Source organism: Helianthus annuus, chromosome 10, assembly GCF_002127325.2.
Source record: "Helianthus annuus cultivar XRQ/B chromosome 10, HanXRQr2.0-SUNRISE, whole genome shotgun sequence".
Lineage (NCBI taxonomy): Eukaryota > Viridiplantae > Streptophyta > Magnoliopsida > Asterales > Asteraceae > Helianthus > Helianthus annuus.
Window position 1 is genome coordinate 28738343 of NC_035442.2, and position 21775 is coordinate 28760117.

At 40.7% G+C, this 21775-nt stretch overlaps 1 protein-coding gene across 1 annotated transcript; it reads right to left on the minus strand.

The window, feature by feature from the left end:
• Positions 1 to 3004: 3004 nt before the first annotated feature.
• On the minus strand, positions 3005 to 6294 carry LOC118482925. The gene is made up of 2 exons (XM_035978532.1): positions 3870 to 6294; positions 3005 to 3280 (listed from the first exon to the last, which is right to left on the minus strand). The coding sequence occupies exons 1-2, from the start codon at positions 5337 to 5339 to the stop codon at positions 3263 to 3265; spliced, it is 1488 nt and encodes a 495-aa protein (XP_035834425.1). The 5' UTR covers positions 5340 to 6294; the 3' UTR covers positions 3005 to 3262.
• Between the last annotated feature and the right edge of the window lie 15481 nt (positions 6295 to 21775).

The following is a 21775-nucleotide window of genomic DNA, read 5'->3' on the forward strand; positions in this document are numbered from 1 at the left end:
ATACTCCAAGTTTTTCAAACTGGTTCAGCTCTTCGTGCATAGCATCTACCCAGCCAGGTTCCTGCAAAGCTATATCAATGGTTTTAGGTTCGATTTGAGAAAGATAACAAGAATATAAGCAAGTGTTAATGGTTCCTGATTGACTCCTGGTCAAAATTCCTGCATTTACAGGACCAATCACATTCTCGATTGGGTGATTGCGTTGAACGCTCGTCGGTATGGCCAAATCAGGTACAGTCTCCTCTTCAGTGGTGGTGTTGCTAGACTCCCCCTCATTAGGTGCGGTTGTAGTATGAACTACAGGAGAAGTGACAGTACAATCCTCAGGAATTGGATCAGGAAACAATGCAGAGTCACTAGTTGCTGCACCCTCAGGGGATTGATTGACCATCGGTGTCGGTGTAGGATGTTGCGTAAACACCATTCCCGGTGGATCAACGGTATGATGCTTCACATTGTCTTGCATCTGGGCTTCGTCTTCTGTATCTTCAAATGACAATGGTTGTTTTGGAATAGACACACCTGCAACTGAAACATCACTTGACAAAATGTTAAATGATTTAAACAGAGCAGAATAATCGTATAACCAATCTGGACCAACTCTAGCGTCCGTAGCATTCTCTTCAAGCCACTCAATGTTGCACGACTCGACGACCTTTTTAGTTACTTTGTTGTATACCCTATAAGCAGAGCCTTTAGCATATCCAATAAAGTAACACTCGTCACCTTTGACCTCAAACTTTCCGTTGGAGTCCATTAGTAATAATACGCATGGACAACCAAAGATGCGAAAGTGTGAAACCGAAGGTTTACGTCCTTCCAGAATCTCATAAGGGGTTTTCATGTGACGTTTGTTTACTAAAGCATGATTCTGGACGTAACAAGCCGTGCTAACAGCCTCGGCCCAAAAGAAGCTAGGAAGCTTTGAATCAGCCAGCATAGTACGCGCAGCTTCAATGAGAGTACGATTCCTTCTTTCAGCCACTCCATTTTGTTGTGGAGTTCGAGGCGCACTGAACTGACGATCGATTCCCTTATCAACACAGAACGTATCTAAAATCACGTTCTTGAATTCTGTCCCATTGTCTGATCGAATAACCTTCACCTTAGTGCTCGCTTGATTTTCAGCCAAAGTGATGAATTGTTTTACCAAGACAGCAGTTTCATTTTTGTGACTGAGAAAATACACCCAAGTGTAGCGAGAATAATCATCGACGATTACCAAACAGTAAGCTTTCTTCCCAATGCTCAGCACATTCACTGGACCAAAAAGATCCATGTGAAGTAGTTCGAGTACAGCTTTTGTCGAAGGTGCTGGTTTAGTCTTATGAGGTTTTCGATGAGCTTTCCCTTTCGCACATGCAACACATTTTTCCACCAACATGAAATCCTTGATCGGAAGATCTCGTACCAATTGACCTTTAGCTAGACGGTTCAGATTTTTCATATTCACGTGCCCAAGTCAACGATGCCACAGTAGACCATCATGCTCTGAAATCTTTGAAAATAAACAAGTGATCTCTTCACACGGTTTCTTGTTCATATCAATGACGTAAGCATTTCCCTTTCTTTCAGCTGTCATCAAGAACCAGTCTTCTGGAATAACAATCCCAGGCTTAAGAACATGACATCCCTTCTTCGTAAAATGAACTGAATTCCCTCGATCACAAATCTGCGAAATACTTAACAGATTGTGTTTCAGTTCTGGAACATAATTGACATTTTCAAAGCTGAGAACACCGTTTTGAACAGTTCCTTTTAAAGTGATTCTGCCAGATTCACCTCCCGCAAATGAGACATATCCGCCATTAAATTCTTTGACATTCACAAGTTGGGATAAGTCTCCTGTCATGTGCCTGGAACAGCCACTATCCATGTACCAGAGGCGCACGGTAGTCCTCCACAGCTGTTCCTGCACGAGTAGCGGGATTAGTTAGATTTGGGAACCCAGCCCATAGTGGATCTGGGTTTTCCTTGAGCATCGAAATACGTTACCCTCTGCCAAACTAAGTTATCTTTATTCAGAAATTTTGAAACATTTTTGTTGGCGACCTTTTGATGATATGATTTCATTGGATTGGATTGCATGCCATTGACTTTAGGTTTCCAAAACTGTCTTGACGAGTTAGAATTAAAACTTTCAAATACGTTACCAAAAGAATTACTTCGATTACGCCAAAAATTTGTTTGTCTATTCTGATATTGATTATGGCGTTTGGCTGCATTCCAATCCTGATCAGAAGGTCTAGTCCTATGATGATTGTTGTTCTTCATCGTCTTAGTCCTTGCAGACTTCATGGACTCCGAACAGTGGCATCGATTAGACGTGACCTTCTGATTTCGCCCTGATGGTTTCTTGTTCAGTGTCCTTGGGAGTTTACCACAATTTCTGGCAATGTGACCGGCAATGCCACAGTTAAAACATGTTTGACGTTTCACACTTTGAATATTTTTGACATTTGGACTCTGTTTGCTTGATTTCGTGTGATTCAACGTTTTAGTTTTCTGACTATGTTTGACTTGTGGTTTTTCTTTTAACTGATTTTCTTCTGATGATTTCTCGTTTTGACCAACATTCTTTTCATTTTCACTTAATCTTGATTCCGAATTTGAACATGTATGAGTTTCATCCAAATGCGTTTTATCAACACATTTATCATCTGAAGCTGATTCAGGTTCACTTCCTGAACAAGAAGAAGTCTCGACAGTATGCTCTTCCTCGATGCCTTTATCATGTGAAACTGATTCAGATTTCTTTTATGATCCTGAAAAATTTTCATCAATATGCATTTCTTCAGAGCATTTATCTTGTGACACAGATTCAGATTCATTGTTTAACACAGTTTCCAATGGGGTCCCACTAGATTCAACATTAGGGACGCCCACTGAGACAGATTCAGAAGAAGAATCAGGATACACTTGATTTTCTTGAGAAGGCGTTTCAGTGGTTTCACTGAATGCATCCTGAGGGACCTCACCTGTAACATTTTCACAAGCTGAAACATTTGGTATGTTAGTATCACAAGCATTTGAAGAAAAACATTCATCACCACACTTATTGTTCAAATCATCCACACAAACATTATCAGTTTTGCCCAAAACAACAGGCTCACAAGACGAGACGAAACGAAAGCAGAAAACGACGCAAACAAAGAATTAGTAAAAGCAATGTCAGACTCAGTAGGTTCAGAATAATGTTCAAAATAAGGTTCAGACACATTTGCAATAACGACTGGTTCACTCCCATGAACATCACCACATTTTACTTCAGAGCTATCATCTGCACATGACAATGAAACGTTAGGATCAATTGTGCCTTTAGGAACAAAATTCAATGGTGAGGACTTTTGTGGCTCAACGTGTCTGTTATGAACAGACGATTTGTTGTTATTTGATCCATATGTCATTTTACTTTCGTTCAGCATCTCCTCCTCTGTCATTGGTAAATAAGTGTAATTATCATTGTACGGAGGAGGAGTCTGATTATAGCCCAAACCTGACCCTTTCTTTTTGGAATATGCCAATTGTTGATCGCACAGATTTTTGACTAATTTACTGGAGGAATCGAATTTCTTAATGTTCAATTGATTTATTTGATATTTATCCCTAACATTCTCCAGTTCTTTAGTCACCTCACACAATTTTTCTTTGACTATCATGAGTTGAGCTTCGGCTACACTGACATCGTCCTTGAGTTGAACGATGTCCTTACGCTGAGCTTCGATTTTCTCTTTGAAAAGTTTTTCGTTTTTCGTTAAAGTAAAATTTTTACGTTTAATTTCATTATAGTCTTCGATTAGCTCAGCGTTGTGAATTCGATAAGACTCAACTCGTTCTCTACATTCAGGAGTGCAGAAAACAGAAATTACCTCTTCTTTCGTGAGACCTTTGACAGGTGCTGACAGGATTTGAGTCATGAATGCAAAATCATCAGCTGCAGTCTCTTCCTCTGGCTTAGAGCTATGTTCGCTTGAGGTCATGAAAGCAATGTTGGATGTAGCAGTTTGATTCTCTGGAGCTGATATGTTCAAACGCTCAATTTCTGAAGACCAATCAAAGTGAATGTTGGGCTGTACCACCAGTGCTTGTGCTAATCCTTGCGGCTGTGGACTTCCAGAAGCTTCAGCATCTGCTATACTGGTAGTGGTCACAAGAGCCCTTTCTCGATTAGGAGTTGCAGGTTGACCAGGTGTTGCTGGTTGCGCTAATTCTGCAGAAGCTTGATCTCTGTTTACAAGTGGCTTTGGGCAGTTACGAGCATAGTGTCCTTCCTCATGACAGTTGAAACAACAAAGATTAAAGGGCACTTTAGCAGCTCCATTCCATGCATTTCCCCACCTGTTTTTACCTGTTTTTCTCACAAACTTTTGAGCTCTGAAAGCAGCCATTGCCATCTGCCAAGTGATATCCATTTCTTCAACATCATCTGGATGAATCTGAGACAGATCATTAGGACTCCACTTTGGTGGATCAAGCTTTCCTGCAATGAAAGCATTCAAACAGTTGATCACTGAAGCTGCTATTTCCAGTTTTTCTTTTGATTGACTGGCGAAGAAGGCTATCATTTCGTTGTTTGCAGCGAAGGCAGAAGTAGGAGCGACAGTAGAGACATTTCCAGCATTTTGAATTGAAGGAGAAGTAACAGTAGACGCTGAGGAAACAACTTGATTTGAGGATCCAGGTGAGTGCCCCTTTGCTGAAATTTGAGAAGCGGATGAATTATTGCGAAACATCTGAAAACCTCCTTGAGACAGTAAGGCTGTGTTGTTGTTGTTGGAAGAGGCGGGAGCAATGGAGAAACCGGCAGCTAGCATACTGTTCTTGTAATTCGTTTCTCTTTGCTTATCATCCAGTTCGCATGCCTTGATGTGAGAGATCATCTCAGACAGAGTACATCTAGCTAAGTCTTTTGTCTTCTTGATCATTGCAACATGATGATCCCAACTCTTAGGCAGTGCATTGAGAAGTTGTCGATTGGAGGATGCATTAGTTGTATGAATCTCTTCCATTTGCATTTGAGTGACTAGCTTCACGAATCTCTGAATCTGATTATCTATTGTTTCACCATAAATATGGTTGAAATTGTTGAAGTTTTGTTGCAGCAAGTTTCTTCGGCTCTCTTTCATGTCTTCGTTTCCTTCATACACTTCAATCAGAGAATCCCACAATTCTTTGGCAGATTTGCAGGAGCGAAAGCCAATAGCAATATCAGGACCTAAACCCATAGTTAAGTAGGAAAGAGCACGATCATCTTCTTCAACAATGAGCAAATCATCTTCAGTGTATTTATCTCGAGGCTTTTTAATTTTGACATCTGGTTCTGTAGGACTTTCCATCATAATCTCCCTAGGTCCTCTCAAGATACTGCGCCATAGCTTGTAATCTTTAACCTTCAGATGCTGTTCAAAGCGCCACTTCCACTCGGGAAAGTCATTAGCATCAGTTAATCTCGGAATACGTGTTGTAGTTCCAAGCTTTGAGTCCAGTTCTTGTTGTTGAGTTAGGGCAGACAGTTCACTGTTGTTCGATGATATGGTTAATTAATCAGTTAATTAATTAATTGATTTTATTAAGTCCAAAGTCAACAGTCCAAATGTCCGTAACACACTGTCGTTGCGAGTCGAAACTGGGTTGCGAGTCGTAATGGAGATGGTTGCGAGTCAAGTCAACTGTGGATGCGAGTCGTAACCGAAGAGGTTGCGAGTCGTAACAAGACAGGATGAGCCGAAACCACGGTTGCGAGTGAAGATCAAACTGCTGGTTGCGAGTCGTAACTGAGGCAAGATGAACCGAAACCAGCAATGATTGCGAGTCGTAATTGAACGTGATGAACCGAAACCAGCAATGGTTGCGAGTCGTAACTGAGCGTGATGAACCGCAACTGAGTGATTGCGAGTCGTAACCTGCAAAACAATAAGTGATAAGATCTGTTTACTCGCAATCCCTACTTTTCAGCAATTTCCAAAATTCAAAGATATTGTAATCTTTGAATCTGTTGACCACCGAATTCCCGAAAAATCAGCAAACACCAAGACTGAAATCAACAAACCAAAATCAGTGGTTTTTTCGATGATTCTGTCAAGAACATATAATAAATATTTCTGCAAAAACACTCAACAAAAACCGGATCAGTAATATATGAAAATTCTTGAATCCGAATGATATCAAAACCGAGCCCTTGAATGGCTTCAATGGCTCTGATACCAATTGTAAAACCCGTGAGGATCTCTCAATGATATCAATCTTAACTTGTGAAAGCGCGGAATTCAAACACAAGTTGATTCAAGAACAAATATAAAGATCAAACGATGAATAGAACAATAAACAAACCGAAACTTGCATTCAATGTTTACCAATGACTGATACAAGTATTCGAGAGGAACTCGGTTCCTTATGCTTGTGTTGCCCAAACTTCTATTCGCAATCAACAACCCTTAATCGATTGATTAAGGTTGTTTATATACAAACCATATAGGGCCGATACCTACTAAGCCCATGCGACATATTTACTAACCAGCCCAAACCACATTACTTGACCCAAAACATAAAGAACTAGATAATTACAAGATCAATCCCTAGACATTGCTAACCTACATGAATAAACCTTCAGGTTCCAACAAGCCCAATCATCTGAGTCGCACAATGTGGACATCATGTGTGTTTTTGACTGTTAACATGCTCTACGTGTTTGCCATGATCAATACGTGCTCGTAACCTGTTAGCTTATGTGTAAACTTATGTGCACTACTTGAAACCAAAACCTGACTTGTATGGTAACCATGTTAGGATGTGGTTGACGACATATAGCTCAAGTAACCTTTTCGTGTATCTGCCGAGCAAACCAAGGTGAGTTCACACTCTTTCCAAGGCATGGGATTCCCAAGGGTTGGGAATGGGTAAACGAACTAAACGATAATTACTACCATCCTCTGGGAGTAGGATGCCAAGAATACACACTGGACCAAACCTCTATCATTGAAGTCCCTCATTATATCGACTTAATCGCCGAGGCCTATGGCGAGCGGGTCATTAGTTAATAACGCTATTAGGTTTAACAAACCTCACACCGTGCCGGTCGGACGAGTGTGTACTAATGGACTATGGGCAAAGGGTCAATGCTGATAGACATTGACTTAGGGCACCTCTTACATTTTCGTAGCAGTCGATACACTCGGTCTAGTAACACATGGGAAGCCCCCACTAATCTTCTCACACATGTCTGGGAGACCGCGATACAAATTAATACGATACATGGTTTACAGAACGAACATATGATTCACAAAACGAATACTATAACTTGACAACCAACTGTGAACTCGCTCAACTTTGTTGTTGACTCGTTGTTACATGCCTTGCAGGTCGTTAGGTACTCATGGAGCTTGCACAGGGAGGCACGGTCGTTGTGGGACATGGCAGTGTGTGCCATGCTAAAAACATTACTTTATTTCGTACTTAATACTTACATTGGGTTTTACAATTATGCTTCCGCTAAACACTTAACTACATTTTGATTTGAAACACCTTTCATATTGTGTGGTTGAATTTTACTTATTACTTGTTATGTTCAATATGATTGGTGGTTGGATCCTGGTCAGTCACGCCTCCAAGCGGTGATACTCCGCATGTGGATTTTGGGGGTGTGACAGATTGGTATCAGAGCCATTGGTTATAGTGAACTTGGTTTTAATAAGGGGAAAAAGTTTTGTTAAAACCAGACTATAACCTGTACAGTGCTCAACGATCCACAACGACGCTTCGCTCCACGTGCAAGCCTCAACATTCTAGGTGATATGATTTATGTTTACATTACCTACTTGCTAGATTACATAGAACTTTGCTCATGGTATGCTTAGATAAACGTAACAACTATTGCTTGAAAACACTTGTGTGCTTACTCTCTTCTGTCATCGCATTTTCGCGAACCTCTCTCACTTATGTTGCCCTTGATATGAAGATCATGGCTGGACGCGTTAACATGACTCAAGCCTAGTTGACGGCTCTGGTTAACCAACAAGTTGTTGTGGCACTTGCAGCCGCCCAAGCAGGAGGTATATCCTGCAGTTGCAACTCACTCTAGGGTCTTTAGATCCTACACTCCTAAGCCAAATCTTGTGTTTAACCTTGTCCTTATACACAACAGGTCAGCACGCTCAGCCACCTGTTTGCACCTTCAAGACTTTCATGGACTATCGTCCTAGCACATTCAGTGGCACTGAAGGGGTCGTTGGACTCCTCCACTGGTTTGAGAAGCTCGAATCGGTCTTTGAGATGTGTGAATGCCCTGAGGCTCGCAGAGTGAAGTATGCCACTGGTACTCTCGAAGGCATTGCGCTGACTTGGTGGAATGCGCAAGTTCAGATGCTGGGGTTGGCGGCTGCTAATGCTACCCCATGGAACGATTTCAAGGAACTGATTAAGCGAGAATATTGCACTCGTGATGGCATCCACAAGTTGGAAGTGGAGTTCTTTAACCTGAAGATGACGGGGTAAGAGATAGAGGCGTATACGAAAAGGTCAAACGAGCTGGCCATCTTGTGTCCAACTATGGTGGATCCTCCCATCAAGCGTATTGAGTTGTACCTCAGAGGCTTAGTACTAAAAATTCAAAGTCATGTGACATCGGCCAACCTTGCTACCATCCAGGATATTACTCGTCTTGCTCATCGCCTCACAGATCAGGCAGTGGAACAGAACAAGCTCCCCAAGCGTATCGGTGCTACTACTTCTGCTACCCCCAGTGACAACAAGCGAAAATGGGAAGGGGATTCCAGCAAGGGTTCGACTACAGTTTAGTCCCAGGCGCAGCAGCGGAAGACTGATAACTACCAGAGTCCTGGTCAGCAATCTTCTGGTAGTCAGAGGCAGGGTGGATATCGAGGAAACCTCCCGAAGTGCAATACCTGGAACAGACACCACAATGGCCAGTGCAACAGGGGTCGTTGCCAGAGGTGTGACAAGATGGGTCATGAAGCTAAGGATTGCAGGAGCCCACGACCTGCGAGTCAGAACCAACAGCAACAACCACCAGCTCCACGGAACCAGCAGCAGCAACAGCATCGAGGCAACAGGGGATGCTTTCAGTGTGGTGCTGAAGGCCACTTCAAGCGGGACTGCCCCCAGTTAAACTAGAATCAGAACCACAACAACAATAATCAGGGCAATGGGAACAACAATGGGGGAAACAATAATGACAATGGTGCTAGGGGTCGTGCGTTCGTGATGGGGCAGGGTGAAGCAAGGAATGATCCTAACGTAGTGATGGGTAAGTTCCTTCTTGATGACTTTTATGTTACTGTTTTATTTGATTCGGGTGCGGATACCAGTTATATGTCTCTGAGAGTTAATCAAATGCTTAAACGAACACCAACTCCTTTAAACACTAAACATGTCGTAGAGTTGGCCAATGGTAAAAGTTTAGAAGCCACGCACATAGTCAAGGGTTGTAACATCGTTTTAGCTGGTCAGACTTTCTCTATCAATCTCATTCCTATAGTTCTGGGTAGTTTCGACATCGTCATTAGGATGGATTGGTTATCCCAACAGCAAGCAGAGATCTTATGCAAAGAGAAGATTGTTCGTATTCCCCGTTATGGTAAAGAACCTCTCGAAATTCAAGGCGACAAGAGTGGTGCTGTGGTGGGCATCATCTTTTTCCTAAAGGCCCAGAAGTGTTTGCGAAAGGGCCACAGAGCTATTTTAGCACTTGTCACTGACGCATCATCGAAAGAGAAGAAAATCGGGGATATTCCTGTAGTACGTAACTTTCCTCAAGTGTTTCCTGAGGAATTACCTGGGCTACCGCCTCATCGCCAGGTCGAATTCCAAATCGAGCTAGCTCCTGGAGCAGCGCCCATAGCTCGAGCACCGTATCGTTTAGCCCCACCAGAATTGGAAGAACTGTCCAAGCAACTGCAAGAACTTTTGGATAAGGGTTTCATACGTCCCAGCTCTTCGCCCTGGGGAGCTCCAGTGTTATTTGTGAAGAAGAAAGACGGTACCTTCAGGATGTGCATTGACTATCGTGAACTCAACAAGGTGACCGTGAAGAATCGCTATCCTCTTCCACGCATTGACGACTTGTTCGACCAATTGCAAGGGTCGAGCTACTATTTGAAGATTGACCTGAGGTCAGGCTACCATCAACTGAGAGTCCGCGACGAGGACATCTCTAAGACAGCATTCAGGACTCGCTATGGACACTACGAGTTCCTGGTTATGCCTTTCGGATTGACAAACGCACCTGCGGTCTTCATGGACCTTATGAACAGGGTGTGCAAACCTTACCTGGATAAGTTCGTTATAGTTTTCATTGACGACATTCTGATCTATTCTAAGAGTCAGGAGGAACACGAGCAGCATCTACTACTTATTTTGGAACTTCTTCGTACAGAGCAACTATATGCCAAGTTCTCAAAATGCGACTTCTGGCTTCGTGAAGTCCATTTTCTAGGCCACGTGGTAAACAAGGATGGGATTCATGTTGATCCATCCAAGGTAGGCTCGATCAAGAACTGGCCTGCGCCCCGTACACCAACAGAAATACGCCAATTCTTGGGTTTGGCGGGCTATTACAGAAGGTTCATCAAAGACTTCTCAAAGATTGCGCAGCCGCTTACCCTACTGACACAGAAGGGTGTCACCTATCGTTGGGGTAATACACAGGAAACAACTTTTCAGCACTTAAAGGATAGGCTCTACAGCGCACCTATTCTTTCATTGCCAGAGGGCACGGACGATTTTGTGGTTTATTGCGACGCATCCATTCAGGGTCTTGGGTGTGTGTTGATGCAACGTGACAAGGTCATAGCCTATGCATCGCGCCAACTTAAGATCCATGAAAGGAATTACACTACACACGATCTAGAGCTGGGAGCTGTTGTTTTCGCGCTTAAGATATGGAGACATTACCTGTACGGTACCAAGTGCACCATCTACACTGATCACAGGAGTCTCGAGCATATCTTCAAGCAAAAGGAGTTGAACATGCGACAACGTCGATGGGTCGAGCTTTTGAACGATTACGAATGCACTATAAAGTACCATCCAGGCAAATCCAATGTTGTGGCCGACGCCCTCAGTCGAAAAGATACTGCACCTAGACACGTGCGAGCATTACAACTTACCATTCAGTCTAGTCTTCCAGCACAGATACGAGATGCTCAGGTAGAAGCATTGAAACCAGAAAATGTCAGGGCTGAAGCCTTACACGGCTCAAGGCAACGGTTAGAACAAAAGGAAGACGGTGCCTACTACGTAACAGGACGCATCTGGGTCCCACTCTATGGTAATTTACGAGAACTTGTGATGGATGAAGCACATAAGTCTCGCTACTCGCTACATCATGGTTCAGATAAGATGTACCACGATCTCAGAACTACGTATTGGTGGCCTAGCATGAAAGCCCACATAGCAACTTACGTTAGCAAGTGTTTGACTTGTGCGAGAGTCAAGACGGAATATCAGAAACCATCAGGCCTACTTCAGCAGCCAAAGATACCACAATGGAAATGGGAAGAAATTTCCATGGATTTTGTTACTGGCCTGCCTAGATCTCAACGAGGGAATGATACTATTTGGGTGATCGTGGATCGACTCACAAAGTCTGCACACTTCTTGGCTATCAAAGAAACAGACAAGTTCTCTATTTTAGCAGACATCTACTTAAAGGAAGTGGTTTCGAGGCACGGGGTGCCCACCTCTATAATTTCCGATCGTGATGCGCGTTTTACTTCGGAACTGTGGCAAGCAATGCACAAATCTTTTGGCTCTCGGTTAGACATGAGCACAGCTTATCATCCGCAAACGGATGGGCAGTCTGAACGCACCATCCAGACTCTAGAAGACATGCTTCGGGCATGTGTTATCGATTTCGGCAACGACTTGGAAAAACATCTCCCGTTAGTGGAGTTTTCGTATAACAACAGTTACCACACCAGCATCCAAGCCACTCCATTTGAGGCATTTTACGGGCATAAATGCCGATCACCTCTTTGTTGGGCAGAGATGGGTGATAGTCAGATCACGGGTCCAGAACTTGTAGTTGACGCAACGGAAAGAATTGCTCAGATACGACAACGAATGGCGGCAGCTCGTGACCGTCAGAAAAGCTACGCAGATAAGCGCAGGAAACCACTCGAGTTCCAGGTTGGGGATCGAGTGCTACTCAAAGTCTCACCTTGGAAAGGTGTAGTTCGTTTTGGCAATCGAGGCAAGCTCAATCCGCGGTATGTCGGACCGTTCGAAATCATAGAAAGAATAGGCAAAGTGGCTTACAAACTGAACCTACCAGCAGAACTCGGTGGAGTTCACAACGTTTTTCACGTGTCAAATCTGAAGAAGTGTCTGTCAGATGAGACCCTCATAGTTCCTCTCAAGGAACTCACTATCGACGAACAGTTGCGATTCGTCGAGGAACCAGTTGAAATCACGGACCGAGATGTTAAGGTCCTTAAGCACACTAGAATACCTCTTGTTTGAGTTCGTTGGAACTCCCGTCGTGGCCCAGAGTTCACCTGGGAACGAGAAGACCAAATGAAACTCAAGTATCCCTAGTTGTTCGACAACAATGCAACTACTACTGAGGCTGAAGCTACTGCGGAATTTCTGGACGAAATTCTAAATCAACGGGGGGATGATGTGACACCCCAGGAAAACCTGGAAACCATGCGACCTAACTAGCTTCCTCAGTGAGTACGTACCAAATTTCAGGACGAAATTTCTTTCAACTTGGGGATAATGTGACAACTCGTATCTTGGAATGTGTCTTTGTATTTAATGCATCGTGTATGAACTCTACGTGACTAATTTATGTGTTGGTTTTAATGAATAAATGTTGCATATGTATATATGTTATGTGGTCACACAACACTTGTACAATCGCACAAGCCCATTCGGGCCACACTATTTGCACTCGAAAACACAAGGACAACCCATGAAGGGTCCGGCCCACTCCTTTATGTTACCAAGGGTGTTAGTATAAATCCTACACTTCACCAAATCACACAAGTTTAGTAAAGCCTAAATCCTTCTCATCCTCTCTCTCAAACTCGACGGCAAACACCCCTCTTTTCCATCGAAGACTTCCTGGATTCGGATCATCCTTGTGTTATAATCGGTTAGTGTTTTAATCATTAGTTGCATGATAGATGATGTGTTGGCTTACATGATGATCTAGGGAGGTTATGTGTTTGATTATGATTTGTGTTCATAAACTCGGCTCACATATGTAATTGATAATGTTCATATAATTTGGAATTTGCATGATATTAATCAAGAACCGATCATATATTACTCGGCTGTGATGTGTTTATGTTAGACGATTTGTTGTGTTGTCGTGATTGAATATAAACTGGTAATCCAAGAACATGAACCGTGTTAATATAGCTTGGTGTTATAAATCGTTGCTATGATTTGTATATGATTAGGGTTCATAGAGATTTGAGGCTAAAAACCCTTGTTTGATTGATTAATTGTATGATTGGAAAGTGTTAGTGTTGATTGATAAATTTCATAAATGGAAACCATGTAACTGATTGCAAGATTTTAGGAATGATGTAACTGATCACACCAGCCTCTTAATCGCACAAGTTTCCCTCTCGGTCGCACAAGATCAGGTCACACAAGACCTGATCTGATCGCACAAGGTGCATCACACAAGCCGGGTACAATCACACTAAGCGCCGTGTACAATCAGTTTATGCATGATCGCACAAGACCTTGTGGATCGCACAAAACAGCGCCAATCGCACAAGGCTTGGGCCACACACAAACTACTTAAAACTGTTACACTGTTGGGCCTCCAAGCCCAATCCCAATCGCACAAGGACTGGTCAGTCGCACAAGTCCATCCGGACCGCACAAGACTAATGAATGTTATTTTGTTTGGGCTGTGTATTTTGTTGGGCTTATTTGTAGACTGGGTCGGGTATGTTTTTGGATCGCACAACCTGTTGTGAGTCGCACAAGATGTGCTTGACGCACAACAGGTTGGGCCGGTTGTCTTTGGGCTTTATTATTGGATCGCACAAGATGATTGGGCTCGTATAAGTTCAACAGCCCAATCATCCGAGTCGCACAATGTGGATATCATGTGTGTTTTTGACTGTTAACATGCTCTACGTCTTTGCCATGATCAATACGTGCTCGTAACCTGTTAGCTTATGTGTAAACTTATGTGCACTACTTGAAACCAAAACCTGACTTGTATGGTAACCATGTTAGGACGTGGTTGACGACATATAGCTCAAGTAACCTTTTCGTGTATCTGCCGAGCAAACCAAGGTGAGTTCATACACTTTCCAAGGCATGGGATTCCCAAGGGTTGGGAATGAGTAAACGAACTAAACGATAATTACTACCATCCTCTGGAGTAGGATGCCAAGAATACACACTGGACCAAACCTCTATCATTGAAGTCCCTCGTTATATCGACTTAATCGCCGAGGCCTATGGCGAGCGGGTCATTAGTTAATAGCGCTATTAGGTTTAACAAACCTCACACCGTGCCGGTCGGACGGGCGTGTACTAATGGACTATGAGCAAAGGGTCAATGCTGATAGACATTGACTTAGGGCACCTCTTACATTTTCGTAGCAGTCGATACACTCGGTCTAGTAACACATGGGAAGCCCCCCCTAATCTTTGCACACATGTCTGGGAGACCGCGATACAAATTAATACGATACATGGTTTACAGAACGAACATATGATTTACAAAACGAATACTATAACTTGACAACCAACTGTGAACTCGCTCAACTTTGTTGTTGACTCGTTGTTACATGCCTTGCAGATCGTTAGGTACTCATGGAGCTTGCACAGGGAGGCACGGTCGTTGTGGGACATGGCAGTGTATGCCATGCTAAAAACATTACTTTATTTCGTACTTAATACTTACATTGGGTTTTACAATTATGCTTCCGCTAAACACTTAACTACGTTTTGATTTGAAATACCTTTCATATTGTGTATTTGAATTTTACTTATTACTTGTTATGTTCAATATGATTGGTGGCTGGATCCTGGTCAGTCACGCCTCCAAGCGGTGATACTCCGCATGTGGATTTTGGGGGTGTGACAGTATTTATTTATATTATTTGTGCTTCCAACAAACCAGTATTTATTAATATTGTTTTTTCTTTCGATAAACTGACATCGTATGGCTTATGTTTGATAATGTGTTTTGTGCTGCAACCATAGTCAACCGAACGAACAACATCGGTCTTGGTACCGGTACTTATTTTTAGTGTTTTTACATTTGATAAACTGATTTATCCTACCGAATAACATCGTTACATGTACCTGTATTCATTTTTATGATTTCCAGTTTTGATACTACAATAGATTCTATTAGACATATTATTATTTACATTTAGTTGTACCACTATCGTACAAAAGAGAACAAAAACCGACCGAATAATATATGTATTTAAATTGTTTTTACTTTCGACAAACCGGTATTTAATTATGTTGTTTTTGCTTTCTATAAACGGACCTCGTCTCGCTACTATACAATACCGAACATCGGTACCTGTAACGGTACTCATTTGTATGGTTTATGTATGGCAATGAATTTTGTACCGCTACCATAGTCAACCAAACCGAAACCGCACGAACAACATCAGTATTGGTACCGATACTTATTTTTAGTGTTTTACATTTGATAAACTGACATATTCTACCGAACAACATTGTTACATGTACCTGTATTCATTTTTATGATTTTCATTTTTGATAATTTTTTTCATTACCAGTATCGTGACGATCTGAACTGGTCGATACCATTCGGTACTGGTATCGAAAATACTGGTACAGTTCGGTTCATTATCGGTACATAAAGTTGTATTTTTCATCTTTAAACAATTTGTAAGTAATTTAACACAAAGAAACAAAGTAGTTGTTAAACTACAGTTTATACCCCACGTATAAACATCTATAAGTGTTTTCATCTTTAAACAATCATACAAATGAGATTCTGATCAAAGCTGCTGAATATGTAATCAATTAAAAAACAACACACTACAACTTAAATAAGTTATACATAATAGTTAAAAATATAAAAAAGTTGTAAAAAGCTAAAAATCTATTGTAGTAGAAACAGGTGAAAATCTTAAAAAGTTAGAATCGTACCTTTGAGTTGAACAAATCGGAGTGAAAACCTTAGAATAAAAAAACCTGAAGTTTGAGAAAAAATCAAACCCTAAAATCGAATACATATTGTAGTAGAAATCAGCAAAAATATAACAGACTGACCAAAGGATCAAAGAAAACCCTAAATCAAAACACTTAGTATTGAAATAAATATTAACAAACTCAGTGATAAATATTATTTAAGAGTTAGAACCGTATCTCTAAGTTCATGAACAAATCGGAGTGAAAGATTCAGCGATGGAGGAAAGGATGAGGATCGTAACCAGTGTTGGTAAGTTGAAGAAACCGGAAAGAAAAAATTCAAGAATGATGCTTACTAACAGATTAGGATTCATAGTTCGCTTACATATTTAGAGATTTGAAATCTTACCTAGAAGATTTGGGGAGAAGGTAGACTGCTGTGAGTTGAAAACGTGTGGAAGAAGATGAAACCCTAATGAGATAAGAAAAGTCAAGTTGTTTACATGTTATAACAAATATAAAGTCACGAGCGTTTCTGTCCATTTTCATTATATGGGTCCACATAACCCGACGCTAAAAGGGAATGAGTTTTGAGCGGAAAAACACTATAATTGACGGCCTAGATACATGTGTCCCCAAGATATGTACCTTATTAGACAGTATAGATATAGATATAGATATACTTATTATTTAATCTATGTTAAGGAAAATCTTAAATTTATCACCAAAGTTATATCCTTTGTATTAACGAAATGCATATAATAATGTTTTTTCTTTTTCATAAAAACTAGGATTAAGACCCGCCTGCATTGCGGCGTGGGTACATTGTAAGCATTGAATTGATTTGTCCAAACGTTATATGATGCATTAACCATATGAAAACACACATTTCGACGTATCCAGTTGAACTCAATGTAACCTGTATAAGCATTGTGATTGGATCGAACGTAAAGTAAATCAAATTCATATCGAACAATCATAACGTATTATATGTAACCCAACTCATACATAGAAAACGTAACGGGTATGAAGGAAAATCTGCACATGTAATCGAAATGGATTAATTAGAGCTTTCGAAAAAAGGGGAGAAAAAGAAACCATAATTTGACTCCACTCGGTTCGAAACAAACTTTACGAAACATACATAAAATAAACACGAAAAAATATTATATTTGACCTGAATCATTTCCCAAAGAATTTTACGTCGAAATGTAGAACAACTTGAATATATACCAAAACGTACATAAAAATATGCACGTAAAAATGGTTTCTTTAAACGAAAACGTATTATATTTGACCTGAGTCGTCTATAAAAAAAGTTTACGTCGGAATGTAGAACAAATCATATTTATACCTACCCGTACATAAAATATGCACATAAAAAATAGTTTTTAAGTAAAGGAAGTATAGGGGTAAACCGAAACAAAATATTAGTAAAAAAATTAATAGGTTAAAAACGTTCGTAAAACAGTGCCAAGTAGCACCAATGCTACAACGGTATCGACTCTCAACATGGTAAAAATAATATAGATAAAATGGGAAATATTACACTGATCGAAAAGCAGATTTAAAATCGTTGAACCACGCACACCCGTTACAGTGTGTTAATGCGAAGAAATTAACCAGAAACATAAACACGTAAAACGTAGAAAATAATAACTTAGTCGATCTAGGACCGCCCGTTGCGGCGAACATGTCAAAAGGGAAAAAAATGGACACGTTGCGACGAGTCTATCAAATATGAAAAATAGAGCAAAAAACGTTGAACCTCACATGCACGCTACGACGTGTTAACTCGCAAAATTTAGAACGAAACGTAAAACTTGTGAAAGATAAAAAGTATGGGTGACCAAAGTTCTAAATAATAAAGTGTTGTTTTAAATTATAAAAGATGAAAAACTTTGGGTTAAAAGTAAAAAAATTAAAAAAGGTTAAAATACAAATTATGAAAATGTTTAGCTTGATGTAGAACACATAATCCAACAAAAGTTGTTAACTTATACTTTGTTAATGTTAATTAGAATTTTTTTAAGGAGTGAATCTCACAATTTTTAAAGTGAATTTTCTTGGAAGGGGTTATGACTAGGGGTATATTCGGCCTATCCCTTAGCCCATTGTGTAGGTAAAGGCCCATGAACAAGTAAACTGAATGTCTATCATCAAACGCGTTTTTTAACACTAAAACTATACGTTTCATCCACAAGTCAACCACAGTCAACCTTTCAACAGTTTACACCCAATTCACACTCCACCCACACCACATATAAATAACTCATTCATTCCTCAATATGTACAAATCAATCAACACTTTCTTCATAGTAAACTCACACTCCAAACGAATGGGAAACTTCACTTCATGTTTCAAACAAAACATCCAATCCGCAAAACTAATCGACTGTGACGGGAACCTACGACACATTAAGGTTCCAATAACGGCCGCCGAGATCATGCTTCTGGAACAACCAGGATACCTCATATGTCCGGTGGTTGATGATCTCGGATCGGTTTTTAGGTTGTCGGCATTGCGTGCAGATCAAGTGTTGAGTAATGGGAAGTTGTATTTTTTGATTCCTGCTAGTAGGTTGAACTCTTTTGTTACGGAAGCGGAGTTGGTGATGTTGCGGTCGGGTTGTGGAAAGGTGAAGCGGGTGAAACGACGTCGCAGAGCTAAGGTTTTGCCCGAGGAGAAGACGGGTGAGAGTTTCGGTGAAATTTTGGGAAATTCAGAAGAGAGTATTAGTACGGGCCAGAGTGTGTGTAGGTCGCCCATGTGGAAACCGGTTTTGGAACCGATATATGAATAGTTGGATATGTTAGGGTTGATTGATTTGTTTATTTATTTTTTATTTTGTTAATATGGGGGAAAGTAACGAACTTTCTTTTAGACTTCAACAAAGTTGAAGATGGGATATATATGAATTAAATAGAAAAAAATAATATTTTTTGTATCTTCTTAATGCGTTAAGAACACGATTGATGCAACCTCTTAGGGGACTAGGGTGGTACATAATTTCTTCGTTGATAAACTTTGTTCACACGTGATCAAGTCAAACTCCCCACCGTCACCAACATATTCAACGAGTGATGGAAGGTTTGGCGTGATAAAATCAACGAGTGATGGGCTGTGAGTGATAATGGATGTGAGGGGTTGTGAGGGTTTATTGTTGGGTGTTGTGAGTGATGACAATTGCCACTAAAAAAGGTTGTGAGTGATGGAATAATGGTTAATGACATGGCAGAACTTGACTGGATGTTGTGAGTGATGGAATTTTTGCAAGTGATGACCACCCTCTCCCCCCTTAGGCTAGGGGTGTGGTTTAAAGCCTCTAGTGGTTTTATTATGCCACGTCAGATTCACATCAGCGTCATGTCACATAGGAAAATTTAAAGCTCATTCCTTTAACTTGCATGCGATGTTTAAAGCCTCTTTAAAGCCTCCTATCAAACAAAATACAAAAAAAAAACAAAAATAAAGAGAAAAAAATTGATTAACTGAAAACATTGGGTCCCACCAGCCCCTCCTTTTAGGGCTTTTTACTGGCTAGCAAGCCTTCAATGACGCCCCCCTTTGGCGCACAGGGGATGGCACGAGGGTACTATGGGACGCTAACGAAGTTGAGTTGGCCAGAGGCGGTATCCCACACCCCCTGGCCTTATCGACATATGCGTTAGATACGCTTGTCATCTAAATATTAACTTTTTACCCGTAACCATGGTTGCAAAAGTCGCTAGGCGCTCCCTAGTCGGTCGACCGGGGAGTTGAGAGTACTCGGTCTAGGAGGAGAGTACTCGGACATGTTAAGTTATAAAGAAATTACTTTTTGGAGATTAAATATATGTCAAATAACATAAATTTACTAATATTTATAACAAAATATGTGAAAATGATATTTATTCTTTAATATGATAGGCATAGTAAATATGTTTTATTATTATTTAAGGCAAACTAGGCCCGAGTTGACCTACTTGATCGAATTCTGGCTAAGGTTGACCGCGTTTGACCGACTCCGAGTAATCAGGCGGAGTCGAAGAAAGTCGCCTCGGCAGCCTACCTTGTAGCGACTATTCGGGGAGTACTCGGCCTTGGAAACATTGTTTTACAACCATGCCCGTAACTAAGTTGAGTGTCAAAGTGTTTGTATCCATGTAATCTATTTAACGTGTAATTTAGTTACTGAGAGAAAAACTTGTAGGATCTTATCACTGGGGGTTGGTTCCGGTACAAACCATATTTATCATACAAACCGTAAGAACAAATCCTAGCACTTAAAAAATGTTAAATTAGCACATACCAAAACAATATATACATAAAAGTAGCATTTTTAAATTATATTAGCACATGAAAATTTATCATGATAATTGATTTTATCACATATTTGAATGATATTAGCACTTTTTTTAATCAGCACATTGAAAACAAAAGAAAGATCCAAATAAAGAATTAAGAGTAAATTACTTTTTGAGTTCTTGTGTTTTAGGGGTTTTAACCACTTGAGTCCAAAATCAAAATGTTTAACGCCCTGAGTCCCTGTAGCCATTTTTCTTAACCATTTGAGTCCAAATTTTTAATACCGTTTGAATTTTCAGTTAATTTTTTATTAAAAGACTAAAATACCCCTATATTAAAAAATAGAAAAATAAAAACATACATTCTCTCTTTTAAAACACTCGCACTCACACTCTTTTAAAACACATACACTCACACTCATTTTCTCTGTCTCTTTCTCTCCCCCTCTCTCTCTCTCTCTATAAAAACAACCATCACCAAGAACCACCATAGCCATCATACAGCACCGCCACCGTATATCACCACCACCACCATCACTGCCGCACCACAACCATCACCATCGCACCACCTCCACCACCACCGCACAACCACCTCCACCAACACCGTCGTACCAACACCGCAACACCTCCACCATCGTCAGATCTGCTGGTTTATATGGTTCATGGACAGTGTTAATATCAAAGCATTTTGTCAGATCTGATGGTTAATATATGTATCGGGTATGTCGATTCTTCCATAAAACCCGAACTCGATTCATACTAGGTTGATTATGCTTCAAATCTAAAGGTATAGAAGGTATGTGAAGCAAATCGAAATTCGCGGTGGGTTGATTATGCCTCAAATCCAGATTCTTGATTCAATGGGTTGATTATGCTTCAAATCCAGACTCCAGATTCAGTATAGAAGGTATGTTAGCTTTGAAATCAAAATTCCAGATTCGCAATCAATTGATGAGTGAAGCAAGAAAGAAATTCAAAAAGATTTTGCATACCCATTTGAATAGATTGCAAAAAGATTCAAGATTTTGTATACCCTTTTGAATAAATTGGATTATATAGTTTCTTGATATGATGTCTGGGTGGTTCGGATTATAATGGTGGTAAGACAACGATGGTGACGCGGGCGGAAGCTAACTGTCCTAGGTGTTCTAAGCCGACGAATCTGGTGGTTTCGAAAAATAATTACCTGATGCCTCCGTCTTCTAATGCCGGAAATGAATTGGATATACCGGCTGATGGTGTTTCAGGTGGTAATATTAGAAATGGTTAGTGCGGGTATTGGAGGTGGGTGTTTGAGAGAGAGAAAGAGGGATGAGAGAGGGTCGAGGAGAGAGTTAAGAGAGATTGCAGATTTTTTATGAGTAATTTACCCTTTATT

Bases quoted from the DNA above. Each gene is read 5' to 3' on its own strand.
- LOC118482925 (XM_035978532.1), bottom strand. From the start codon at position 5,339: ATGATGGAAAGTCCTACAGAACCAGATGTCAAAATTAAAAAGCCTCGA.